Source organism: Hemitrygon akajei, chromosome 12 (assembly GCF_048418815.1).
Source record: "Hemitrygon akajei chromosome 12, sHemAka1.3, whole genome shotgun sequence".
Classification (NCBI taxonomy): Eukaryota; Metazoa; Chordata; class Chondrichthyes; order Myliobatiformes; family Dasyatidae; genus Hemitrygon; species Hemitrygon akajei.
This window is the reverse complement of record NC_133135.1, coordinates 68,732,076-68,758,345: the sequence shown is the minus strand read 5'-3', so window position 1 is coordinate 68,758,345 and position 26,270 is coordinate 68,732,076. Positions and strand designations below refer to the sequence as shown.

Genomic DNA, 26,270 nt, shown 5'->3' with positions numbered 1-26,270 from the left:
AAAGAGGTGATAGAGAATCATTGTGGGTAGAGTTAAGAAACTGCAAGGGTAAACAGACCTTGATGGGTGTTATACACAAGCCTCTGAACAGTAGCCAGGATGTGGGGTGCAAATTACAATGGGAGATAGAAGAGGCATGTAAAAAGGTCAATTTTACGATACTCCTGGGAGATTTCAATATGCAGGTAGACTGGAAAACTTGGTTTGTTGCTGGATCCCTAGAGAGGGAATTTGGAGAATGCCTCTGAGATGGAGTTTTAGAGTAGTTGGTGTTGAGTCACTAGGGAAAAAGCAATTCTGGATTAGATGTTGCATAATGAAGCTGATTTGATTAGGGAACTTAAGGTAAAGGAACTCTTAGGAGGCAGTGATCAAGCCTTTGATCAGCTCCATTGCTTGCTGATCTTGCTAATTAAAGCATCAAGCAAGGCTGAAATCGATGAGAACGAAAGCAGAAGGCAAGCAGGTGCTCAGCTTTGTCTGCCTGTGTTTGATGGGTGCCCTCTCTCGCTCACTGCTGCTGGAGGAAGGTGCAGGAGTCTTGGGTTTTGGGCAAGGTTTAATCAGCGCAGCTTGTGGCTGTTGACACATTTTAGAGGACTCTGCAGTTCATGTTACATATATTGTCAAACAACACAGCATTAAATTGAACTGAACAGAACATTCCTAGACCATTTCAAGGACTTGCAGTTTGATATTTAATATTCTGTGAATTATTCGCTTGTGTTTTTAATCATTTGGTGTTTGATGTTTTCCTTGAACAGGTATTTATTTGTATCATGGCTGCCAGCAGAAAGACAACTCTAAGGGTTTATATACTGCATACATACTTAAAAGGAATCACATTGACATGAGAGAGGAGCTGGAATGGGACACTAGCAGGGATGATGGCAGAACAGCAATGGCAGGAGTTTTATTTAGAGCAATTCAGAAGGTGCAGGATAGATACACCTCAAAGAAGAAGTATTCTAATGGGAAGATGAGGCAAATGTGGCTGACTGGGGAAGTCAAGGACAGCATAAAAGCAAAAGAGAGGGCATATAATATTGCAAAATATTAGTGGGAAGTTGGCAGAATGGGAAGCTTTAAAAAGCCAACAGAAGAAACTGAAAAGCAATAAGGAGAAAAAATATGAAATATGAAGGTAAGGTAGTCAATAATAAAAAAGAGGATACCAGAAGTTTTTTTCAGATATACGGTACTGTGCAAAACGCTTAGGCACCTTAGACTTTTGTACCCAAGAGAACTGATGCAGTTTTAAAAGCAAAGAGTGATCACACCAAATATTGATTTTAGCTTTTTACTGTTTACAGCTCTTTATAGTACATTTTTTGATACTTAGAAACTTTTCATTATTTTTGAAACTATCTTTGCTTTACAGAATATTTTTACGTGTACCTAAGACTTTTGCACAGTACTGCAGAAAGAGTGAAGTGTCGAGGGCAGAAGTGGGTGCAGTTGCTATTAGGAGAAGGTGTTTGGGAAGCTGAAAAATCTGAAGGCAGATAAGTCATCTGGACTAGATAGACTACACCCCAGGGTTCTGAAAGAGGTAGCCAATGAGATTGTGGAGGTATCAGTAATGATTTTCCAAGAACCACTGTATTCTGGAATAGTTTGGGAGCACTAGAAAATTAGAAATGTCACTCCATTCCTCAAGAAGGGAGGGAAGCAAGGAAATTATAGGCCAGTTAACTTGACTTCAGTGGTTGGGAAAATCTTGGCGTCTATGATTAAGGATGAGGTTTCGAGGTGCTTAGAGGTGCATGATAAAATAGGTGAAAGTCAACATGGTTTCCCTAAATTGAAAATCTTGCCTGACATGTCTTTTGGAATTCTTTGAGGAAATAATAGGCAGGATAGACAAATGAGAGTCAGTAAATGTTGTTTACTTGGATTTTCAGAAGGCCTTGGACAAGTTGCATCACCTGGGTTGCTAAACAAGATAAGAGCCCATGATATTTCAGAAAAGAGAATAGCATGGATAGAAGATAGCTGACTGTCCAGAGGCAAAGAGTGGGAATAAAGGGTGCCTTTTCTGGTTGTCTGCTGTTGACTAGAGATGCTCCACAGGGGTCAGTGTTGGGACTGTATTTCCTGTTATATGTCAGTGATTTGAATGATGGAATTGTGTAGATGATATGGAGATAGGATGCAGTTTTAAGACTTTTTATGGCCTTTTTTGAATTAATTGAATCCTTTGTATCCAACAAAGTCATATGTTCATAGATTAATATTGCATGGTAAATGGGCCCTTTGGCCCAACTGGTCCATGCTGACCACAGCAAACTCCCTGCTAGTCCCAGTTGCCAAGGTTCAGCCCATAACTCTCCAAGCCTTTCCTTCCATGTACCTGTCCAAATGTCTCTTAAATGTTATAGTGATATCCACCTCAATCATTTCCTCTGCACCTCATTACAAGTACACATCATCCTTGGTGTAAAGAAGTTATGTCTCGAGCCTCTTAAATCTCTACCAGCTTGTGGTTATGGACTCTAGTTTTGGGCACCCAGTCCTGGGAAAGAAAGGCTATCATTGTCCACCTTATTCATACCATTCAAGATTTTATAAACTTCTGTGAGGTCACCTCTTACTCTGTGCTCCAAGATATAAAGATCCTGCAGTGACACTGGTGTCAAGCTGTATTGGCATTTGCTCTTCCCTTGGACTACATCGGTGATGTGAAGGGGGGAGCCTGCTGCGTGGGCAACAGTCGGTTCTTCTGATCTTTCCACCCAGGCTTGTGCCCCAGAGAGGACACAATCCACCAGAGATGCAAACCCATGATCCCCTGGAATCAACAACTGCCTTACTACTACTTTTATAAGGATCCAGCATGGCCAACCTCTCCTCATAACTCAGGCCCTCAGTCCAGACAGCATCTTTGTAAATGTCTTCTGCCCCCTCTCCACCTTGACAATGTCTTTCATATATGAGTGACCAAATATGTACACAGTACTCCAAACATTCTCTCCTCAAATTCAGTTGCCCACTGTAACTTGTCTTCAACTTATGTTTGATTCATGATAATATTTGAGCTACATTCCAACCAATGCTTCTATTAACAGTGCTAAAGTCAGTGAGGAGTGATGTCATGTTGTCATTTGCATAAATATTTTACAATTTTTATTGTTACAGTGTTGCATTTTGCCTCCAACAACCTTCCTGCAGGAGTGGAGCTGATGTTCAATGTGCAGCAGACACTGCTGGGTAGATAGGTCAAAGGTCATCCAACAGAAGAGAGTTCCAATGACACAAATAGGATCCCAATACGATGCACTCAACTCTGTGGCACTCCAACACCAGCAGAGAGCACACTAAACAGGACGGAACACAAAAGCATGCAAGCTCTGCATCTGGCAAAATGGCATTCTAGTATTAGTGCACTTGGCAGAAGAACCCCTCAAGAGGCTGGCATCTCACTGCAGCACTCTATGCACCCAATCTTAGCACACCATCTCATGCTCCCAGCAGGACAGTAATCATTTCTAGAACTGCATACTGCAACTTGGGCACTGCAAAAGCAATAATAAAGCAACTTAACACCAGAAGACGGTGCACCCAACAGCAAGGCAGACCAATATCGGCACACTGTCTACCCAGTACAACAGTGCATCTAAGTTAGAACACTTAGTACTAGCAGGATGACAGTCTAACACACTACTTCTGATAAGATCATACCTCAACACTATCACAGTGCAACTAGCTGGATAGTGCATCAACACCAGGATATTGTATTGGTTTATTGTTTGTCACATGTATCAAGATGAAGTGAAAGGCTTTTCTTTGTATGTCACCTGGATAAATAATTTCATGCACAAGTATATTGAGGTGGTACACACACAAAAAAATAGCAAAATAGAGTGTTATAGTTATGGGGAAAGTGGAGTGCAGGTAGACAAAAAAAAGTGCAAAGGCTACGATAAGGTAGTTAGAGAGATCAAAAGTTCATCTTTATCGACTCAGAGATCCTTCCAAGTGTCTGATAATAGTGGGAAAGAAATTACTCTTGAGCCTACTTGTATTCATTTTGAAGCTCTATATCATCTACATGATGGAAGGGCAGTGGGATTGATGGGGAGGTGGTGGGGGTCCTTGATTTTTTTGGCTTCTTTCCCTTGGCAGTGAGAAGTGTGGACAGAATCAATGGGATCTTGTGCAGACCAGTTGATACACCAAGTTGTGATGCATTCCATGGTGCATCTGTAAAAATTGTTAAAGCTCATAGAAACCCTACAGCACAATACAGGCCCTTCGGCCCACAATGCTGTGCCAAACATGTACCGTTTGAAATTACCTAGGGTTACCTATTAGCCCTCTATTTTACAAAGCTCCATGTACCTATCCAAGAATCTTGTAAAAGACCCTATTGTATCCGCATATTGGAGGCATGCTGGATTTTCTTCACTCTCTGAGGAACCCGAGGCACTGGTGCTTTTCTTGGACATAACATCCATGTGGCTGGACCAGGACAAATTTTTTGTTGATATTTACACCGAGGAACTTGAAGCACCCAAACACCAGAATATTACATGTTATGGGTTGACACCCTAACACCAGTATTCTGTGCACATTGTGTGTCGGCATCCCAGCTATAACAATTTCTGCATGCAATACCTGGCACCTCCAAAACCAGTATCTAATGAATCCAATGTGCATCTCATAAAATTAAATTCTGCTGTACATGTATTCCACAAGTTAGAGCCCATCCAGTGGGAGAGTGCTCCATGTTCATCTGAGATTAATAAGGCTGCTACAATAATAAAATAACAAAACAGAAGGATTCACTAGAAAAATGGATGGATTACAGAAAGCCTGTATAGGCTCTTGTGTCATTTTAGGGTACACACTCAATTCTAGATTCCATGTTATGACAAAGAGGTCCAAAGTTCAAAGTAAATTATTACAAAGTACATATATGTTACCATATATACAACCTTGAGATTTGTTTTCTTGTAGGTATACATGGTAATTTCAACAAGCATAATAGAATCAGTGAATGACCACACCCAACAGGGCAAACAACCAGTGTGTAAAAGGTAAGAAACTGCAAATACAAAAGAGAGAAAAAAGAACATAAATAAACAAGCAATAAATATCGAGAATATAAGATAAAGAGCCATTGAAGGTGAGTCCATAGCTTGTGGGAACAGTGATAAAGGCAAGTGAAGTTATCCCCTCTAGTTCAAGAGCCTGAGGGATGAGGGGTAATAACTGTTCCTGAGCCTGTTGGTGTGAGTCATAAGATTACTGATGGAACCTGACCATCACTCGCAATGCTGGCATGTGTTGTCCATCACTAATTAGCTCTGAGAATATGATTATAAACCTCCTTCCACCATCACTGTGGTCCCGATGATAAGGGGCAGGGTTCGAGGAGTACAGTATCAATGAGAGGCAGAACGGAAAATGCAAGAAGCGTTTAGCCACTCACTTGTGTAGGAAGAGGAACAGAGCAGACGTTGACATCAAAAAGCGGGACTGAGTTAAGAGGCGGGGTTTGAGCGGTGATGGTGTGAGAGGCGGGATCTGATTGGCGACTGCGACTGCGGGATCAGTTTGGCTTTGTTGTGCAGGTCTCTGCGGTACGTGGGTGGCAGACTTCTCCGGTTCCACTCGGCAACAATGGCTGAATACATTGAAATTGACGGTGGGATAATGGAAGGGGTGAGTGCTGCGTGGAGTTGGTCTCCACTGTAAGTCTCTCGGTTGGGCCTATGCTGCTTAACGCCGACTGCGTAGCTTTGGGCCCGGGTGTTGAAATCTACCGATAATACTGTTTGAACCCACATAAGGTTGGAGCGCGAAGTAAAGCGGTCGGTCTCAGGCAGAATATTACCTCGTCTCAATTCTTGACCTGTTAATTTAGTGTGTGCTTGACATTGGTCAGTTAGAGCTATCAATGATAATTTGATGTCTGACAGCTGGCGGGAAATAAACCTAGTACTGGTCGGCCAAGCATATGTGTTTCTGCCCGGGTTTCGAGAGATGAAGGGACTCTGGATTTGGGGGTTCTGCGTTGCCTGTTTGCAAAAATCTCAATATCGCTGCCTTTCTTTACCCGCCCACCCCACAAGATTGATAATACCATAAAGGGGAGTCGGTGGCTGTTACGGTACTTCATGCGATTACGAATTGACTAATAGGAAACTCCAATCCTATTAAGATGTTTATTAATGTACTTCACAGATTTTTTTACCTAACAAAGACCCATATCATTTATGGGTAGCTTGCGAATACATCAGTGATTGTTAACTAATGTCACGTGTATTAATATGTCTGCTATGATTCAGGAGGTAGTAGTTTTGACTGGAATTAGATTGTGGATTTGCTCTTTTCTGAAGTCTCCCATGAAGTCAACTTCTATGTCTACACTGACAGCTAGTTATAGAATAATAAAATCATACATTCAGAAACAAGTCGTTCAACCCACTGACTTTATGCTGGCCATCCAACACCAACCCCCAACATAATTTGGGTTAGTTGATGGGAATGGCTTGCAATAGGATTAGTGTTTGACCATTTGTGTAAACTTGGGCAGAACAAGCTGTTTTGTGTAGTATTCCTATGATTTTTAAAAAAATCTACTCTAGATTAAGTTATACATGCCTTTATAATTGAAGTGTAACCTCTTAAGGTTAATACCACGTATACTAAAGGATGACATTGTTGTCTCTCCTCATTAATTGGCATATTTATGTTCTAGCCTTTTGCAAATCTTCTCTAGGACACACAGACCCCTTTGTATTAAAAGGCTTGACAATCTGTCACAATTAAGATCATTGATCTGCTTTCTTGCCAACATTAACAGTTTTACAGTGCCCCATGGTATATTCCAGTTGATAAATTTTGCATACTGACTTGACCTATGTCGATCAACTGCCTGGAACCTTCAAGGACATGAAACAACTTCCAAATATCAAAAGTATAATATATCCAGTGTAATTGGCTTTATTTAAGCTTAAAATTATAGCCTGGAACTAAGCAACACACACAAAATTATAGAGGAACTCAGCAGGTCAGGCACCATCTATGGAAATGAATAAACAGTCAACATTTTGGGCCAAGGCCCATCTTCAGGACTGGAAAGGAAGGGGGAAAATGTCAAAATAAAAAGGTAAGGCAAGGGGAAGGAGGATAGCTAGAAGGTGATAGGTGAAGCCATGTTGGTAGGAAAGATAAAGGGCTGGAGAGAAAGGAATCTAATAGGAGAGGAGAGTGGATCTTGGGAGAAAGGGAAGGAGAAGGGGACCAAGGTTGAAGGAGATAGGCAGGTGAGAAACGGTAAGAGGCCTGAATTGGGAATAGAAGAAGGGAGGGGAGAGGGAATTTCTTTTTGCCAGGAGGAGAAATCGATGTCCATGCTATCAGGTTGGATGCTACCCAGACTGAACAAAAGGTGTTGTTCCTCCACCCTGAGGGTGGCCTCATCATGGCACAAGAGGAGGTCGGGGTTGGAAAGGGAATCGGAATTAAAATGTTTGGCACTGGGGAGTTTCACTTGTGGCAGATGGAGTGGGGGTGCTCAACAAAGCGGACTCCCAATTTATGACAGATCTCACCAATGTAGAGGAGGCTGCATAGGGAGCACCAGACACAATAGACGACCCCAGCAGATTTGCAGGTGAAGTGTTGCCTCGTCTGGAAGGACAGTTTGGGTCCCTGAATGGAGGTGAGGGAGGAGGAGAACGGGCAGGTGTAGCACTTTGGCTGCTTGCAGGGATAAGTGCCAGGAGAGAGATTAGTGGGGAGAGATGAATGGACAAGGGAGTCACAGAGGGAGTGATTCCTGTGGAAAGCAGAGGGGTGGGTGTTTGGTGGTAGGATCCCTTTGGAGATCGCAGAAGTTGCAGAGGATGATGTGTTGGATGCGGATTTTAGGTAAGAAGAGGAACTCTATTGCAATTAAGGTGGCGGGATTTGGTTCTCAGCAGATTTCTCCCTTGCAATTGAGCTTTACATTCATTTTATTATAGTTGTTGCTACTATGGTTGTGCCTTCATCTGAGGGTGTTCATTGTTCAATTCTCTTTACAAAACAGTATTACCTGATCTCGGTTTATCTCCAGAATGTGTAGTTCAAGGAAAGTATCCCCAAAAAGCTCGATGAGCTCCTGTTGTAGGTTATGTTTTCTATGCTGAATCATGGCAGACACATCAATACATGTGATATTTGTAGAATAAAATTCTCCCACTCACTGAATATCACTATATCTATTGACCAGTCTGTATCATTTCTTTTACAATCTGTTCAACTGTGTTGTTATTGGGCCTGTATAATGTACCCAACAGTGTCTACATCCTGAAAATGTTACACTTAACCATCAATAATTCACAGAATAATTTCTGAATTGTTTCCTTGCTTCCTTTCCTCTTTAGATGCCAAATCCTTCAATATTAAAAGTTCAAAGTAAATTTATTGTCTGAAGTACATGTATGTAATTAAACACAATCGTGAGATTTATTTTTGTGCAAAGAATCACAGTAAATATAAGGAACACAACAGAATCAATGAAAGACTGCACCCAACAGGATGGACAGACAACCAGTATGTAAAAGACAACAAACTGTCAGAATGCAAAAAGAAAAAAATAAAATAAACAATAAATATCAAGAACGTGAGATGAAGAGTTCTTGAAAGTGAGTCCATTGGTTATGGGAACATTTCAGTGATGAGACAGGTGAAGTTGGGTAAAGTTATCCCCTCTGGTTCAAGAGGCTGATGGTTGACTGTTCCTGAACCTGGTGGTGTCGGTCCTGAGGCTCCTACCAGATAGCAGCGAGAAGAGAGTATGACCTGGATGGTGGGGGGTGGAGGGTTTCCTTTGATGGCTGCTGCTCTCCTGGGACAGCACTCCATATGTGCTCAATAGTGGGGAGGGCTTTACTTGTGATGGACTGGACTGTATTCACTACTTTTTGTAGGATATTCTGTTCAAAGGCATTGGTGTTTTCATACCTGGCTGTGATGCAGCCAGTCAATGGACTCTCCACCACACATCTATAGAGGTTTGTCAAAGTTTTAGATATCATGCCAAATCAACACAAACTCCTAAGGAAGTAGCGGTGCTACCGTGCTTTCTTTGTAATGGTACTTGCGTGCTGGGCCCAGGACAGATTGTCTGAAATGATAACACCGAGGAATTTAAGGTTGCTGACTCTCTCCACCTCTGATCCCCAAATGAGGTGTTTCCCCATTGACCTCTGAATTTTCTCCTCCTGCAGACACTGATCTGCTCCTTGGTCTTGCTGACATTGAGTGAGATGTTATTGTGGTACCATAATCTCCCTCCTATATGTTGATTCATTACCACCTTTGACTCGGTCAATGACAGCAAACTTAAGTATGGCATAAGAGCTGTCTTAGCCTCATAAGTATAAAGTCAGTAGAGCAGGGGCTAAGCTCACTGCCTTGTGTTGCACCTCCACTGATAGTGATCATAGAGGAGATGTTGTTGCAAATCTGAGCTGACCGGGGTCTGCAAGTGAGGAAATCGAGGATCCAGTTGCACAAGGCTGTATTGAGGCTTGGGTCTTGAAGCTTATTGGTTAATTTTGAGGGGATAGTAGTACTGAACGCTGAACTGTAGTCAATGAAGAGCATCCTATGTAAGCATCCTCACGGTCCAGATGTTCCAGGGTCAAGTGAAGAGACAATGAACTGGCATCTACTGTTGATCCAAGTCACCTCTCAGGCAGGAGTTATTGTGTTTCATCACCAACATCTCAAAGTGGATGTACAGTAAGTGCTACTGGACGATAGTCATTGAGGCAGGTAACCATGTTCTTCTTGGCACTGGAATAATTGAAGCCTGTTTGAAGAAGGTGGTTCCTCAGGCTGCTGGAGCAAGTCATTAAAAATAGCAGTGAACACTCCAGCCATTTGATCAGCACAGGTCTTTGGTACTCGACCTGAAATCCTTGCTGGCCCGGATGCTCTTTGTGGGTTCACCCTCCTGAAGAATGCTGTCACATTGGCTTTTCAGATTCAGTTTATTGTCATTTAGAAACCACAAATGCAATGCAGTTAAAAAATGAGACAAAGTTCCCCCAGAATGATATCACAAAAGCATATGACAAAACAGACTACACCAGAAAATCCACATAACGAGGACTTCCGGTAAGATGGCAATTGTTTAGTCGCTTCAAACTTTTGCTCCGTTATACTTCTTATTTTTGCACTATGTGTCTCCCTTTTTAAACCTTAGTTCGTTATTTTATTTGCTTTCTTTTATCTGCCTGCAAATACGTCTATCTTATAATGACTACAAAAAGTACTAAACTCAGGGAAAAAAGAAACTTCCACGGCTCTGTCGGCTGAGATTCTCTCTATCCTGGAACAGCATCGACGATACTCTAACGGATATCAAGTCTGAATTTAGAGCTTCTATCAGTCAGCTGGAGTCAAAATTGGATCAGATTAATGCCAGAGTGGATGACCATGCTGAACATCTATCTCGCATCGACCTAACCTCTGAAGATTTAGAACGTCGTGTTCAACATCTAGAAACTCTCTGCTCCAACCTAATGGAAAAAAACAGTAAACTTACTTCCAAAATGGCGGATCTCGAAAATCGGAGCAGACGCTGCAATCTGCGAATTCTCGGTTTGCCGGAGGCCACCAAAAAGGGCTCTTCCGTTGAATTTTTCTCTTCTTTTCTCTGTGAGATTTTCGGGAAAGAATTTTTCTCGACTCCACCTGAGCTAGAAAGGGCTCACAGGATTTATGTTCCTCGTGCCATTTTGGGTTCTAGACCACGGCCAGTTATTTTATGTTTTCATTGATATCAGGTGAATAATCGTTTGATTATAGAGGCATGCCGCAGAGGTACTTTGACTTTTCAAAATACAGCTATACGTTTCGTGGAAGATTATGCCCTCCAGGTTCTGAAGATGCATGCTGAGTTCAAAGGCGTAATGAAAGTGCTTTTTGATCGTGGATTCAAACCTTCTCTTCGTAACCCAGCCGATCTTCGAATTATGCTTACTACTGGAGAATATAAGTGGTTTAAATCAGTGAAGGAGGCTGAGTTGTTTGTTGGAAATCTTCCAGCCATCTTGGCTTCTTCGGACCCGGTTTGATTTTCTAAAATGGCTGATAAGTACTTCTTGAATTAAAGTTTTTTTTTTGCGAACTCAGACTCTACTTGAATAATTCAGACATTAACTATTGAGATTCTAAGGGTTCTAATTAGTCTCTCCCTGGACAGTGCAATTTTCTTAAATAGATGATTTAAATTTAATGTTTCCCTGCGGACTTTAGATTTTACTTGTGTAATTTATTCTACTTCTGAATAACTTTAACTATAGAGAACTACAATTGGTCTTAATTTGTTTTGGAGGCTTGGAGTTTCTTATTGAAGGCTTCCCAGTTGATTTATGGTATAAGATTTGCTTTTTTTTAAACGGCTGATATGTATTCTCTTTAAATTCATAATTTCCCCCTTTCCCTCCCTTTTTATTTTCTTTCAATTTTTCATAGTTTCTCGTGGGTAGGTTAGTTTTTTTTGATTTTTTTTGTATTAAGTTTTATACCTTTTCTGACGAAGTTGTTCCTATTTGTAATTTTGCTCTCTAGTGCATAAATTAGCTAGTATTTATTATTTTATCTATACGGAGCCTTTGTCAAAGATACGGAACTGGAAGTTATTTTTGGGGTAACATTTTTTTTTGTAGAGCTAGCTGCTTTTTTGGGTAGCCATCTAGTTTTGGGTTGCGAGGGCGGGGTGGGTTCTCTAGTTCCAACACTATTTACTGTTTTTTCTGCTTTCCCTTGTTATTCAGGACATGTTTCTGCCCTGATTTTACTGATTTATGTTTATATTTTTGCTCCCAGACTGTTATTGCAATGTCTGATTTTATATATGCCTACTACCTTTTATGTACTAACAATTGATAATGGTTAATACACTTAAATTTGTGAGCTGGAATGTAAAGGGATTGAATCATCCTGTTAAAAGAAGGAAGGTCTTCTCCCATATTAAGCAACTCAAAGCTGACATTGCTTTCCTTCAAGAAACTTGTATTCGTAGTTTTGATAATTCTCGGCTTTTGTCAAAGTGGGTCGGTCAGCATTTTCATTCATCCTTCCCGGCCAAAGCTAGGGGGGGGTTTCCATCCTTATTAATTCAAATATTCCTTTTGAACTCCATAATAAGATATCTGACACAAATGGCCATTTTATTATTGTTTCTGGTAAATTATATAATACTAAAGTTGTACTAGCAAACCTGTATGCTCCCAATTTTGACTATGTTAATTTTTTTGAACGTCTTTTCTTCTCACTACCAGATTTAAATTTATATTCTCTTATACTGGGTGGCGACTTTAATTGCTGGTTAGATCCCAATTTGGATCGATCGTCCCCTGTTACTAGATCACCTACTAAAATCTGCTTTAGCTATTCACTCTTTTCTTTCTAATTATGGTATCTCTGATATATGGCATTTCCTTCATCCTACTGAGAGAGATTATTCCTTTTTTTTACATGTTCACCATACCTTTACTAGAATTGACTATTTTTTAATTGATAATCAACTTATTTCATTTGTCCATTCTTGTGACTATCAGAGTATACTGATTTCTGATCATGCTCCAATTACTTTGTCTCTAAATTTTCCTGGTCTCCCTCAGAGGAATAAATGGCGTTTTAACCCGACTTTATTATCGGACGATGATTTTCTAAAATTTATTAAGGATCAGATAACTTTTTATTTAAACACTAATATGTCATCTGAGATGTAATCCCAGATTGTCTGGGATGCCATGAAAGCATATTTGAGGGGTCAAATAATCTCATATACAGCAAATCTTAATAGAAAGTCCCGTATAGATTGATTAGACCTCATTAATCAGATTAAAGAATTAGATCAACTGTATGCTCAAACTAATAACCCTGAATTATATAAGAAGCGTGTAGAACTTCAAACTAAATTTGACCTTCTTTCTACTCAACCTGTTGAACGTCAACTTCTTGAAAGTAAGAGTCGGTTTTATATTCACGGTGACAAATCTGGTAAATTTCTAGTTAATCAGTTGAGGCGTTCTAAAGCTAAACAACATATCACAAAGATCCGGAAGGAGAACGGGGTTATTAACATCGGATCACTCAGAAATCAATGACGTTTTAAAAAATTTTTACTCTCGGCTTTATTCCTCAATCTCTGAATGAGAATATTTCTGTTGATCTTAAATACTCTGAATATTCCTTCGCTTGCATCTGATTTTAAAGCAAAACTTAATGAACCTATATCATCAGAAGAAATATCTTTTGCAATTTCTGCACTGTCTTCAGGCAAATCTCCTGGACCTGATGGGTTCCCCGTAGAATTTTATAAATCATTCTCTTCACTCCTTTCTCCTCAGTTACTCTCAGTACTATCTGACTCGTTTAACTATGGTAAATTGCCACCCTCATTTAATGAGGCATGTGTTATTCTTTTATTAAAAAAGGATAAAGACCCAACAGAGTGTTCCTCGTACAGGCCGATCTCTTTGCTTAATGTTGATGTTAAAATCTTGGCCAAAGTTTTGGCTCATAGATTAGAAACTGTTATACCCTCTATTATTTCTGATGATCAAACTGGTTTTATTAAAAACCGTCTTCCTTTTTTTAACATACGGCATTTATTTAATATTTTATATTCACCTTCAACTGGGATTCCTGAATGCGTTATTTCTCTCGATGCGGAGAAAGCATTTGATCGTATAGAGTGGAACTACCTCTTTGCGGTTTTAGAAAAATTTGACTTTATCTCTTGGATCAAATTGCTGTATATGTGTCCTACCACCTCTGTTTTGACTAATTCTCAGCAATCCCAGTTATTTAATCTCAAACGTGGCACCCATCAAGAATGCCCTTTAAGTCCCTTTCTTTTTGATTTGGCTGTAGAACCTTTGGCGATAGCATTCCGAAGCTGGTGCAAGAATTGACGGTTTGAAGGTTAAACTTTCACATTTGCCGTGCCTTCGCCTTTTAGTTTGGTTTGATTCTATCTACACTCATTTCTGTTTCAGTTAATCTGTTTAGTTCATCAAGTCATTATGTTATTTATCATTAGCATCCTGTTTGTAATCTTTGTTGACCATAAGATATAGGAGCAGAATTAGGCCATTTGGCCCAACATTGGCTGATCCATTTTGCCATCACCCCTGTGTTCCTTCATGCCCTGACCAATCAAGAATTTATCAACCTCTGCTTAAATATACATAAAGACACGGCCTCCACAGCTGCCTGTGGCAGTGAATTCCACAGATTTACTTCTCGCTGGCTAAAGAAATTCTGCATCTCCATTCTAAAAGGATGCCTGTCTATTCAGAGGCTCTGTCCTCTAGTCTTAGACACTGCCACCTAGGGAAATGTCCTTTCCACATCCACTCCATCAAGGCCTTTCACCATTTGATAAAGGTTTTAATGAGATCACCCCTGATTCTCTTGAATAATTATGCATTGGGCTTTTGACCTACTAAGTAAGTTTTTATTTGAAAAGCAGCCTATTACTTAATGTGTCACTTTCTTTAATGAAATGCAAAAAATTCTCTAACATTTAATTTTTGGGAAAATGAATGCTTGAAAATCTAACATTTGCTCTTTCCGACTGACACACTAATGCAGAAAACAAAGTTTATATAAAAAATCTAGGGTGCCTAAGACTTTAACATAGTACTGTAAATGCAGATAGTTGAATGAATGTCTGTGGCATTTTCATTTTCCAGGGAGGACAGATTTTGCGTGTTTGTACAGCACTAAGTTGCCTTCTTGGAACCAAGATAAAAATCCTTAACATTCGAGCAGGGAGAAGCACACCTGGCCTACGGTAAGTATTCACAGCTTATTTGATCAATTTTTTTAACCTCCCCATCAAACTCTTTTAAAAGACCATGGAGTCATAGAGCAGCACAGAACCAGGCTCTCTGGCCCATCGAGTCCACACTGAACTATATTTTTGCCTAGTACCATAGTCTTCCATTCTCCTTCCATCCATTTTTTTGTCTAGACTTCTCTTAAATGTTTTAGTTCAAACCTGCATCCAACACTACTTCTGGCAGCTTGTTTCACACTCTTGTCACTCTCTGAGTGAAGATATTCCCCCACCCCCAGGTTAAAAATTTCACCTTTCACCCTTAACCTATTTTAGTCTCACCTACTCTTTGCCCCTCTATTTAATACCATCTTTTTGCCTTCTCCCTTGATTCCTCAAACAATCAACACCAATCGGGGTTGGAAGTGCCCATGGAGGACCCCTTTGAGGAAGCACGGGTGTAGATCAGGGTTACAAGTGCGTTTAAGGAAACGGGGTATTAAACTCCCTATACTGACTGTCTTGGTGGTGAACATGCAGTTTCTGGTGAATAAAATTGACAATCTCAGAGCAGGGGTGCTGAATCAGAGGGACGTTAGGACCAAGTGTGTCCTTTGTTTCATGGAATCCTGGTTAACCCCTTCTGTACCGGATGCAGCGATTCAGATCGACGGGCTTACTATACACCGTCAGAATGGATCTGTAGAGTCTCTCAAAAGCAGAGGTGGAGGAGTATGCCTCATGATCAACTCTTCTTGGTGCATGAATATATCAGTTCTGCTCACCAGACCTGGAATATCTAGCAGTAAAGTGTCATCCTTTTTACTTACCATGGGAGTTCTCTGAGAGCATTCTGGTAGCAGTTTACATTCCACCTCAGGCCAATGTCAATCAGGCTTTAGATGATCTGAGCAATGGGATCAACATGCACGAAACAGCGCACCCTAATGCCTTCACCATTGTTTTGGGAGATTTTAACAAGGCCAGTCTGAAAAAATCACTAAGCAATTACCATCTACAGATAACTTGCAATACCAGAGGAAACAACACACTGGACCATTGTTACACCACCATCAAGTATGCCTACCGTGCTATTCCATGCCCTCACTTCAAGAAGTCTGATCTCCTAGCTTGATCTACTCCTTGAGTATAAGCAGAGACTGAGGACTGCAGCACCAGCAGTGAGGACCAAGAAGGTATGTATGGCAACTCTATCAGGGTCTTCAAGACATTACTTCCTACAAAGCGAAACCCAGTAGCATGAATGGCACTACCAGATGAACTCAACGCCTTCCATGCACACTTTGAAAGGGAGAACACAGCTACAGCTGTGAAGATCCCTGCTGCACCTGATGACCCTGTGATTTCCATTTCAGAGTCCTATATTAAACTGTCTTTAAAGAGAGTGAACCCTCGCAAGGCAGAAGGTCCCGATGGAGTACCTGGTAAGTCTCTGAAATCCTGTGCCAACTAACTAGTGGGAGTATTCAAGGACATTTTCAACCTCTCACTGCTACGGGCGGAAGTTCCCACTTGCTTCAAAAAGGCAACACTTATACCAGTGCCTAAGAAGAAAATTGTGGGCTGCCTTAATGACTATCGCCTAGTAGCACTCACATCAATAGCGATGAAATGCTTTGAGAGGTTGGTCATGACTAGACTGAACTCTTGCCTCAGCAAGGACCTGGACCTATTGCGATTTGCCTATTGCCACAATAGGTCAACAACAGATGCAATCTCAGTGGCTCTCCACATGGCTTTAGACCACCTGGACAACACAAACACCTACGTCAGGATGCTGTTCATCGACTATAGCTCAGCATTTAATACCATCATTCTCACAATCCTGATTGAGAAGTTGCTGAACCTGGGCCTCTATACCTCCCTCTACAATTGGATCCTTGACTTCCTAACTGGAAGACCACAATATGTGCGGTTTGGTGATAACATATCTTCCTCGCTAATTATCAACACTGGTGCACCTCAGGGGTGTGTGCTTAGCACACTGCTCTATTCTCTATATGCACGTGACTGTGTGGCTAGGCATAGCTCAAATCCCATCTATAAATTTGCTGACGATACAACCATTGTTGGTAGAATCTCAGGTGGTGACGAGAGGGCGTACAGGAGTGAGATAACAACATGGCACTCAACGTCAGTAAGGCGAAAGAATTGATTGTGGATTTCTGGAAGGTTAAGATGAAGGGAAACATACCAATCCTCGTAGAGGGATCAGAATTGGAGAGAGTGAGCAGCTTCAAGTTCCTGGGTGTCAAGATCTCTGAAGATCTAACCTGGTCCCAACATATCGATGTAGTTAGAAAGAAGGCAAGACACTGGCTATATTTTATTAGGAGTTTGAAGAGATTTGGCATGTCAATAAATGCACTCAAAAACTTCTATAGTTGTACCATGAAAAGCATTCTGACAGGCTGAATCACTGTCTGGTATGGAGGGGCTACTCCACAGGACCGAGAGAAGCTGCAGAAGGTTATAAATCTAGTCAGCTCCGTCTTGGGTACTAGCCAACAAAGTACCTAGGACATCTTTAGGGAGTGGTGTCTCAGAAAGGCAGAGTCCATTATTAAGGACTTTCAGCACCCAAGGCATGCCCTTTTCTCACTGTTATCATCAGGTAGGAGGTACAGAAGCCTGAAGGCACACACTCAGCGATTCAGGAACAGCTTCTTCCCCTCTGTCATCTGATCCTGAATGGACTTTGAAGCTTTGGACACTACCTCACTTTTTAAAAAATATTTCTGTTTTTGTATATTTTTTAAATCTAGTCAATATACATAATTGATTTACTTGTTCATTATTATTATTTTTATTTTGTTTATTATTTTTTTCTCTCTGCTAGATTATATATTGCTTTGAACTGCTACTAAGTTAACAAATTTCACGTCACATTCCGGTGATAATAAACGTGATTCTGATTCAGAAACTTTTCGATCAAACACAAATAGATGGACCACATTTCCTGTGGGTTTTTGTGCCGTAGAGGAATAACATTTTCTGCAACATTTGCCTTGTTTCTTTATATGAAAGCAATTGCCTGCCCACCTTTGAACCTACAGGCTGATTTTATTTTCCCTCTTACCTTTAAGACTATTTTCAGATTAATTGCATCACTTTCAAACTCAAAAGAATAATTTCATCATATTATGAATGTTGTCTTGTGTAAAGCCTCTTTGCAGCAGAATTATCAGTTAGCTCTTTCTTATGCACTAAATAACCTAAAAGATCTCCCTGGTTTCCCTAAGTGGTCACTGCGTTATTGATCTTAAAATATCATCTTGCATATATGTTATGAATGTGTCCTTGATTTGCTGCTGATGTGACTTAACAAGTCTCTATGTAGATAAAAGTCTCCCATGATTACAGATTTTATCTCTATTTTTTGTAATCATTCTTAGTTTTCTAATAACCTGTTTGAGTGGTGGTGAAGAAAAAACTTTATTCTTCATGTCATTGTCTGTCTGATGATTTATGCCCACTTGATGCCACTCGGATGGTTTGTGAACAATTCCCATTAGATGAGAAATTTTAAAATATTTTATCCTAGCTTTGGTTGTAGCACAAAAGGCTGGTATTGGAAACAGGAGAACATTTAAACTGGTACAAAAATGGAGATATTTTCATGTGTTAATCAGAGGCACCCAACTATGATGGCTTTAGTTTGTGGCCCTTATTCTGAAGATTGATTTGGATTCTAATTACTAATGTAATCTTCATGAACACACATATTTCTATTGGAAGGCCTGAAAAATGCAGTTCTTAATTGATTAACTGCTAAAATAGCAAACACGAGGAAATCTGCAGATGCTGGAAATTCAAACAACAATACACACAAAATGCTGGTAGAACACAGCAGGCCAGGCAGCATCTATAGGGAGAAGCGCCGTCGACGTTTTGGGCCGAGACCCTTTGTCAGGACTAACCAAAAGGAAAGATAGTAAGAGATTTGAAAGTAATGGGGGGAGGGGGAAATGCGAAATGATAGGAGAAGACCGGAGGGGGTGGGATGAAGCTAAGAGCTGGAAAGGTGATTGGCGAAAGTGATACAGAGCTGGAGAAGGGAAAGGATCATGGGACGGGAGGCCTCAGGAGAAAGAAAGGTGGGGGGGAGCACCAGAGGGAGATGGAGAACAGGCAAACAACTAAATATGTCAGGGATGGGGTATGAAGGGGAGGAGGGGCATTAACGGAAGTTAGAGAAGTCAATGTTCAAAACTGCTAAAATACATTCTTTTAAAATCCTAAGGCCTCAGCATCTGTCAGGACTTGAGATGGTTCGTGATATATGTGATGGTTACCTTGAAGAAGCCAAAGTCGGTTCCACAGAAATATGTTTCTCCCCTGGTAAAATCAAAGGAGGTAACCACGTGGCAGATACAAGAACAGCTGGGTAAGCAAAGATGCACATAGCTGCATATTAATGAAGAAAAAAATGTCTTGCTTTGTTCTTTTACACTTTTAGGATCCCTGAATTTGAAGCCAATTTTTAGCATCTGCAATTGATATTGAACATTATATCTTGCTCATCAGAAGAAAATGAATAAACAATTTATTTTTATTCTGATTTCCATGGCTTCTGATAAATTTTAGCTTATAAGTTTGTGAAAGATCCAAATATTTAACTCAAACTGATGACACTCTTTGACGTTCTGATGTTTGATATTGTTAGGATTCATTGAGCATCTGAAAGTGGTGGGAAAGCTTCTGTCATGGCATCCTGGAATGCAAGGATCTTGGTCAGAGGAGATGTTGGTGTCAGTCTTTGGCTTCCTTAGCTAGTAGTAAACTGTGATTGAGCTTCCCAACATTCAATTTTGACATAAGAGTGCATCACATCGATGATTTTTTTTTGTTGTCTTCCTCTAAATTGTTTGCGTGAAGTTTCCAACAAATCTGTGTGAACTTTATTTAAAATTGTGAGGTCTATTATGGTGTATTCTATTTTATAGATGACTAACGTTACAAAAAGTGAAACTATTAAGTTTTTTAAAAAAAAGTTTACATCACAAGTCACCTTTTTCTCTGGGCTTTTTTCTTTGGGGTATTCACTGCCGATGTTAGAATAGTGTTTCTGATGTAGAAGAACCTCCCAACCAAAAATGGGCACTGAGCTCAGAAAACATTCCAGTGTAGCAGAACGCATGGATCTTCATATTAGAAGAAAGGGAAGGTGGTGACAGAGGAATTGTGTAAGAGGATAGAAACTGTGAAGAGGGTTTAAATCTAAATTTAAGATATTTAGAATAGGAACTTTCCTATGCTTATTGGAGGTAATTGCCTCTATTAGACAAATGATGTACAGTTTTCCACTGAAGATGCTTGTAAAAGTACCACTTTTCAACTACCAAGTTCAACTGCATCGTCTAGTCTGTTCAATTCGGGCATAAGTTAAGTTTAACTCTTCTGTCATAGAAATGAATGACTGTCCTTCAATACCATTGTTTACAAATGTATTTAATTGCTGATCTACTGGGAACTTTTGACAAAAGCACTTTATCAGTAATTGGTAGCTGTGACATTCTGTTCCCTTTGTGAGAGTAATTCTGGCCAGTCTGCTCAAGAATGGTAAGTTTTGATTCCCGTAAGTAAGTTTTGATGTACCTGTTCTGTTTGGCTCATGTTTTTTGTTTGTGTGGGAGGAGGGGTTTGGGGTTGATGTGCATGTTCCATATTTGGTTTTTTTGCGCGTGGAGCAGGGATTTTGGAGGTTGATGATCGCGCTGCCTTTCTTTCTTGGTTTCATGGCTACCTGGAGAAGAAGAATTTCAAGTCATATACTTGGATAATAAATGAACCTTTGAACCATAGTTAATACACAATATATAAACCAGTTTTTTAAATACTCAAACAGTTGTGAATCATTTCTGTGCTGAAGTGAGAGTATACCCCAGTCATCTTTATCAGATTTCAGCCTCCAAATGTATTTATGCCACATTTACAAAACTGGGCTTCAGTCACCATTCAATGCTTTCAAAATCCCAGACTGTTGTCTACTTCTCAACTATTAAAAGCTGTGTCTGGAATAAATCTATACAAATATATCTCCCTTAAAATAATTACTTGCTCTCCCTGGACATTGTAATGCTGACTATTTCTCTATTACTACAAAGATTCGAAGCTGCCATCTGCATGTGAAGATGTTTCCTTATGAGTGGTTGTTTAACCATCTACAGATTTATTATCTCCTCGTTGTTAAGCTTGGCCTGTGTTTTATCTTGTGTTATCAGTGTTTTTCTCAGCTGCCTATCTGGCAATTACAAAATTTTACTTTGTATGCTTGTTCCTGTGTTGCACTGCTGCATCCATTTTAATAGGTGCAATGGGAGATTGGGAATAAATGCAGTTTAGTGATCAATGGTGAATGCAATTTTAGACTGGGGTATAGCCACAGAATTTCTTGCTAGCTGAACTTTGTGGAAGTTAGAAAATATGAGATGGACCAGGAAAAAAATTGCAGTGATGGCTTTTGGAGGTAACAAGGCCATGAGAGTTTCCCAGAAGAAGGGGTGAAATGAGCGAAGAGCAGATCAAGGGAAAGTTCAATTAAAAATAAATAGTCTCAGTAATGAACTGGATAATGGCACAAGAAGCAGAAATTGGGCTTAATTGGACATGAAGTGAGACAGCTCAGCAATCTGTGTTTGAGGGCAGGAAATTATATCTTAAGAGTAAAAGATCAGGACTTGTATTCAGAATTGAATAAAGTTTTAATATAAAAGTATTGTGAATAAATTTTGAATTACTGGAATATTATTTTCAAAGATAAATCTATTTGATGGAGGTTCCTCCGTTTTGTAAAGTGAACCTATAAGTAATTTTAACGTGCAACACCAAGAGTCTATCACTCAATATTGCATTGTTTTCCTGTGAAGATTGTCAGATGAGCCTTTACATCACTAATAAGCCAATTTATCTCTCTGCTGTGCTTGTGGAACACTTCTGTGAATTTTCAAAATTGCTGATTTATTTTTGTCAGAAAGACATTTGTTATGAACAGTATTTCCATTTTGATATGCCATTAATTTAGAAGGTCAATTGTGCTTTGTTTACCAGGAGCGTCTGTCTACTAATGCAGGTCTCCATTCCGTGTGTACTCTTTGCTGCTTCTCCATCTGAACTGATTTTACGAGGAGGCACTAATGCTGAGATGGCTCCACAGATTGATTATACCTTAGAAGTAAGAGCCAGCATAGTGCTCAATGATTTGCAAGGGAAATAGTGTGTGTATACTTTCCTAGGGATGGTATTTTATCTTAATTAACTAATAATTTGTGGTTTTCAATTTGTCTGCATGTGTCCATGTTGAGGAATGTGTTTAAATAACTCCTCCCATTTTGATTAGTTTCTTTGGATTCATTATTCAGTGAACACAAAGTTAACAAAAGTTTACTCAAAAGAACTTTTCAAAATGGCCCATGACCTGCCAATTGCAGCTGTTTCTTTGATTTCATTTAGTATCAGTTAACTGGCAAAGTGATTGGGATTTGAGCCTTTTTTTTACAAAGATGTGCCCTCACTTTCTGTCATTCTTTCACAACTATCCTCTGCACTATATATTTAGTTCATTCTTCAGTGGTTTAGACATTTGACTTAACAGCCACTGGATGAGACATATTATTTTCTTAAAAACCTTTTCAATAGCTGATTGAAATTGATGGGGCAGTGCATGAAAGCATTTAATGTAGTTCAGAATTCATAAATGTTTTCTGCTATATATTAATCCTTAATGCTACAAATTACTGAATTAATCTTTTTGGGTTTGTGTGTGTGCAAAATTCAAATGAGGACTGGTTGTGCACTCAGGTGGTGGCATCCGTCGGTCTCGAGAGACCATGGATCTGTGCCTGGAGTTTCCAGGGCGCAGGCCTTGGCAAGGTTTTATGGGAGACCAGCAGTTGCCCAAGCTGCAGGCCTTCCCCTCTCTACGCCACCGATGTTGTCCATGGGAAGGGCACTAGGACCCATGCAGCTTGGCACCAGTGACGTCACAGAGCAATGTGTTGTTAAGTGCCTTGCTCAAGGACACAAACACGCTGCCTCAGCTGAGGCTCGAACCAGTGACCTTCAGGTTACTAGTCTGATGTCTTGCCCACTGTGCACTCAAAGTACATAACAAATAACAGTAATAACATTTACATCTTTTACTGTCAGTTGAAAATTGCAAAATCTTTATAGGAGCATTTTTTTAAAAAGCTTGGAAAAGGAACTAAAAGATATTGAGCACTTTAAAGTGTGGAAAGACAGATGGATAAGGGTTACTGAGGGAATGCCATGCTTTCAGTTGCCACTGGCAGACAAATCGTAATGTGAAATGATTTTGGCTAGAGGAGCATAAAGAGATGAGGAGGGGTGAGAGATCTGAAACAACATGAATTTTAAAGGGTTTCTGAGGATACAAGTACAGATATATGCACAAAGTATATAGTTCCTTTTATCAATCATAGAGGCTGTGAAACTATTTGAGTTGGCAAGGCTGTGAATATGCAATTGGCAAATTTGTTCAGTGAGGGGGGATGTTTTAAGGCAGTGATGAGTATGATGGAGGATCCACTAGCTGAAGGGAAGAAGTCAGTAGAAGTATTTTCATTAGAATTTTTATGGTCCCTGTTGGGATGATAAAGATCATCTGAATAAAATGTTAATAGTGGTAGAATTGAGATCCTTGAGAGAAAAGTGTCGGGTGTAGGGAAGTGTCAGACCAAGAATGATTTCAGTGACAGAATGCGCACTGCCACCATGAACATCTGTGGCGTGTGATCAAAGGTAGAGCCAGGCAGGGAGGCTTCATTGAATAAAGAACATAGAACAGTACAGCACAGTGATGTTGCACTGACCTTTTAACCTACTCCAAGGTTGCTTCCCGCGCTCATGTTTAACTATTATTCAATCATATGTGAATACCCATGAATACAGCCAAATGAAGTAGTATTCCTCAGGGGCCAAGATGCAAAACACAGTACCAACAGGCATATACAGCAAAGACACATTTAGCACATGTTAGATAGGAAGTAAAAATACAGTCACAGATAATTATGAATAACCCAAGTCTGTTAGAGACGTGTATTCCTCCTGTGTGGTGCTCCATTTTTTATTTGTCCACATGCCTGTCTAAGAGAGGAAGATATTCTTGTTTGTCACCCAGGATTCTATCTACAGACAGTGATAATATACTCATCCATGATGATCCAGTGTATGTAAGTGTCTAGTTCACAAGTAAGTGGACGTTTTGGAGGGAGATGCAGATTTCCACCAGTGGGACAACTTGGTTGAATCTGTGGGCTCTTCAGAGAGTGCAAAGACATTCGGAGGAAAGCTTGCCCAAGTTGCACAGTCTGACATAGTGACTAGAGAATAGGAAAGCTGAGGATTGGTGTAGGTATGAAACACAATTTGGGAGTGTAGTTTGCCAGTAGAGGGACAACTGAAAGGAGATGTGATTACATAAAATAACCAGCAACAAGTGAAGGACAAGCAAATGAACTAAATTAGTTTAAATTAAATTAATCCAAGATTAATTCATGGGGATGATTTCACTAAATATAGCAATATTGCATGGTAGCCAATAATACTCAATTTCATTGTGATTCAAAATTGGAATTTTCAGAGGACATCTGGTCTTGAAAGACATCAAAAATGAGCATGATTTTATAACAACTGATGACTTAACTGAAATGCTTTCAAGTAAGATACTTGAATGATGCTGAATGAATAGTGACGGGAAAAAAATTCTGACTGCAAACATTCGAATTTTAACTTGCAACACTAAGACACAAATTAGCCTCTTTTTGTTTGGTTGTGTTGAGACAAATAGTAGTTATATTTATGCAGTTTTAATTTGGTCATCTTAAAAATCAGAAGCAATAATTATACTTTTCTGTTTTGCAGCTATTTCAGCCAATCGTAGAAAAGTTTGGATTTAAGTTCCACTGTGATTTATTAATGAGGTGGGTATTAAGAACTGTTCAAAAGTTGGATGATTTGTACTTAAATAACTAATTTAAACAGCAACCCAGGTTAATACCATGGCAATTTTTATCTTCATCCTTTCTGCAGAAACTAGTAATTACTTAATACTGAATTTTAGCTGGTAGGAATATTTGGTAATCACAAGGTAATATTGAGAATTATTTTTCATACACAGCATTTAATGTAAAATACAAAATTAGACTAGGATTGACTTACAGACAGACAGACATACTTTATTGATCCCGAGGGAAATTGGGTTTCGTTACAGCCGCACCAACCAAGAATAGTGGAGAAATATAGCAATATAAAACCATAAATAATTAAATAATAAGTTAATCAAACCAAGTGGAAGTAAGTCCAAGACCAGCCTATTGGTCCAACCCATCTAACTACTGTGTAAGCGCCATTTTGAATACCAGAAGTATTATACTGATATAATGAATGTTCACAATATTAGAAACATTCCTTTGTTCTCTTACTTTTCTCAATTCTGAGGAAAAGTTATCAACCTGGAAGCTAGAAAGTTTTTTGACAAGATCTGGCCATTTGGCCTAACAAAGCTTGCCAAATTCCTATTCACACAGTGTGTTGAAATAACTATTGATTTTAGATTTGGAAGTCTCTCTAAGGTACCACTCTCACCTACACAACTTGGTGGTTTGTTCCATGTATTCACAACTTGCTGTGTAAAGAAATGCTTCCTGACAGTCTGAAATCACCCCTTAACCAGTCTCCGCATCTGGCCCTGTGTCCTTAATGATGAATTAGATTTGAAATATCAACTGCCATCCACTTTACTTAGACCATTAATGATTTTGAACACTTCTGTCATGTCGCCTCTCATTCTATATTTATTTAGGCTAAAAATATTTAATTCTTTCAACCTTCCTTCATAGCTCATACCCTGTAGACTTGCAATGAGTCTAGTCGCCTTTCTCTGAACTCACCAGTGCCTTCCCATCCCTCACACAATATGGAGACCAAAATTGTACACAGTGCTCAAGCTGTGACTTAAGAAGCTTAAGCAAAATGTCTCTTGACTTGAACTCCACTGAACTTATTATATAACCCAACATTTTATTAGTCTTCCTAATTGCTCCTGTGCATTATCTAGTGATAAGTCTACTAGGACACCCAAATCTTTCTCATACAGTGCACTTTCTAACTCGACACCCCCCCCCCCCCCATTTATATCAAATATTTCTACTTCCTATATGTAATGCTTTACATTTACTTACATTAAATTTCATCTGCCATTTATCAGCCCAACTCTGGATTTTAGACATAAACCATAAGATTTCGGCCATTTGGCCCATCGTGACTGCTTCGCCATTTAATCATGGATGATACTTTTTCCCCTCCTCAGCCCCACTCCCTGATCTTCTCCCTGTAACCTTTGATGCCATGTCCAATCAGGAACCTTTCAAGCTCTGCCTTAAATACACCCAATGATTTGGCCTCCATAAGAAATAGGAGCAGGAGTAGG

At 39.7% G+C, this 26,270-nt stretch overlaps 1 protein-coding gene across 1 annotated transcript in view; it reads left to right on the top strand.

The window, feature by feature from the left end:
• Window positions 1-5,505: 5,505 nt before the first annotated feature.
• The window catches only part of rtca (RNA 3'-terminal phosphate cyclase), a 35,729-nt gene continuing 14,964 nt past the window's right edge, over window positions 5,506-26,270 (top strand). Inside the window, exons 1-5 of the mRNA XM_073063395.1 lie at window positions 5,506-5,667; window positions 14,715-14,815; window positions 19,065-19,208; window positions 21,872-21,995; window positions 24,704-24,762. Of these exons, the coding sequence (XP_072919496.1) occupies window positions 5,626-5,667; window positions 14,715-14,815; window positions 19,065-19,208; window positions 21,872-21,995; window positions 24,704-24,762 (470 nt within the window). The 5' untranslated portion in view covers window positions 5,506-5,625. The remainder of the gene's footprint in view (window positions 5,668-14,714; window positions 14,816-19,064; window positions 19,209-21,871; window positions 21,996-24,703; window positions 24,763-26,270) is intronic.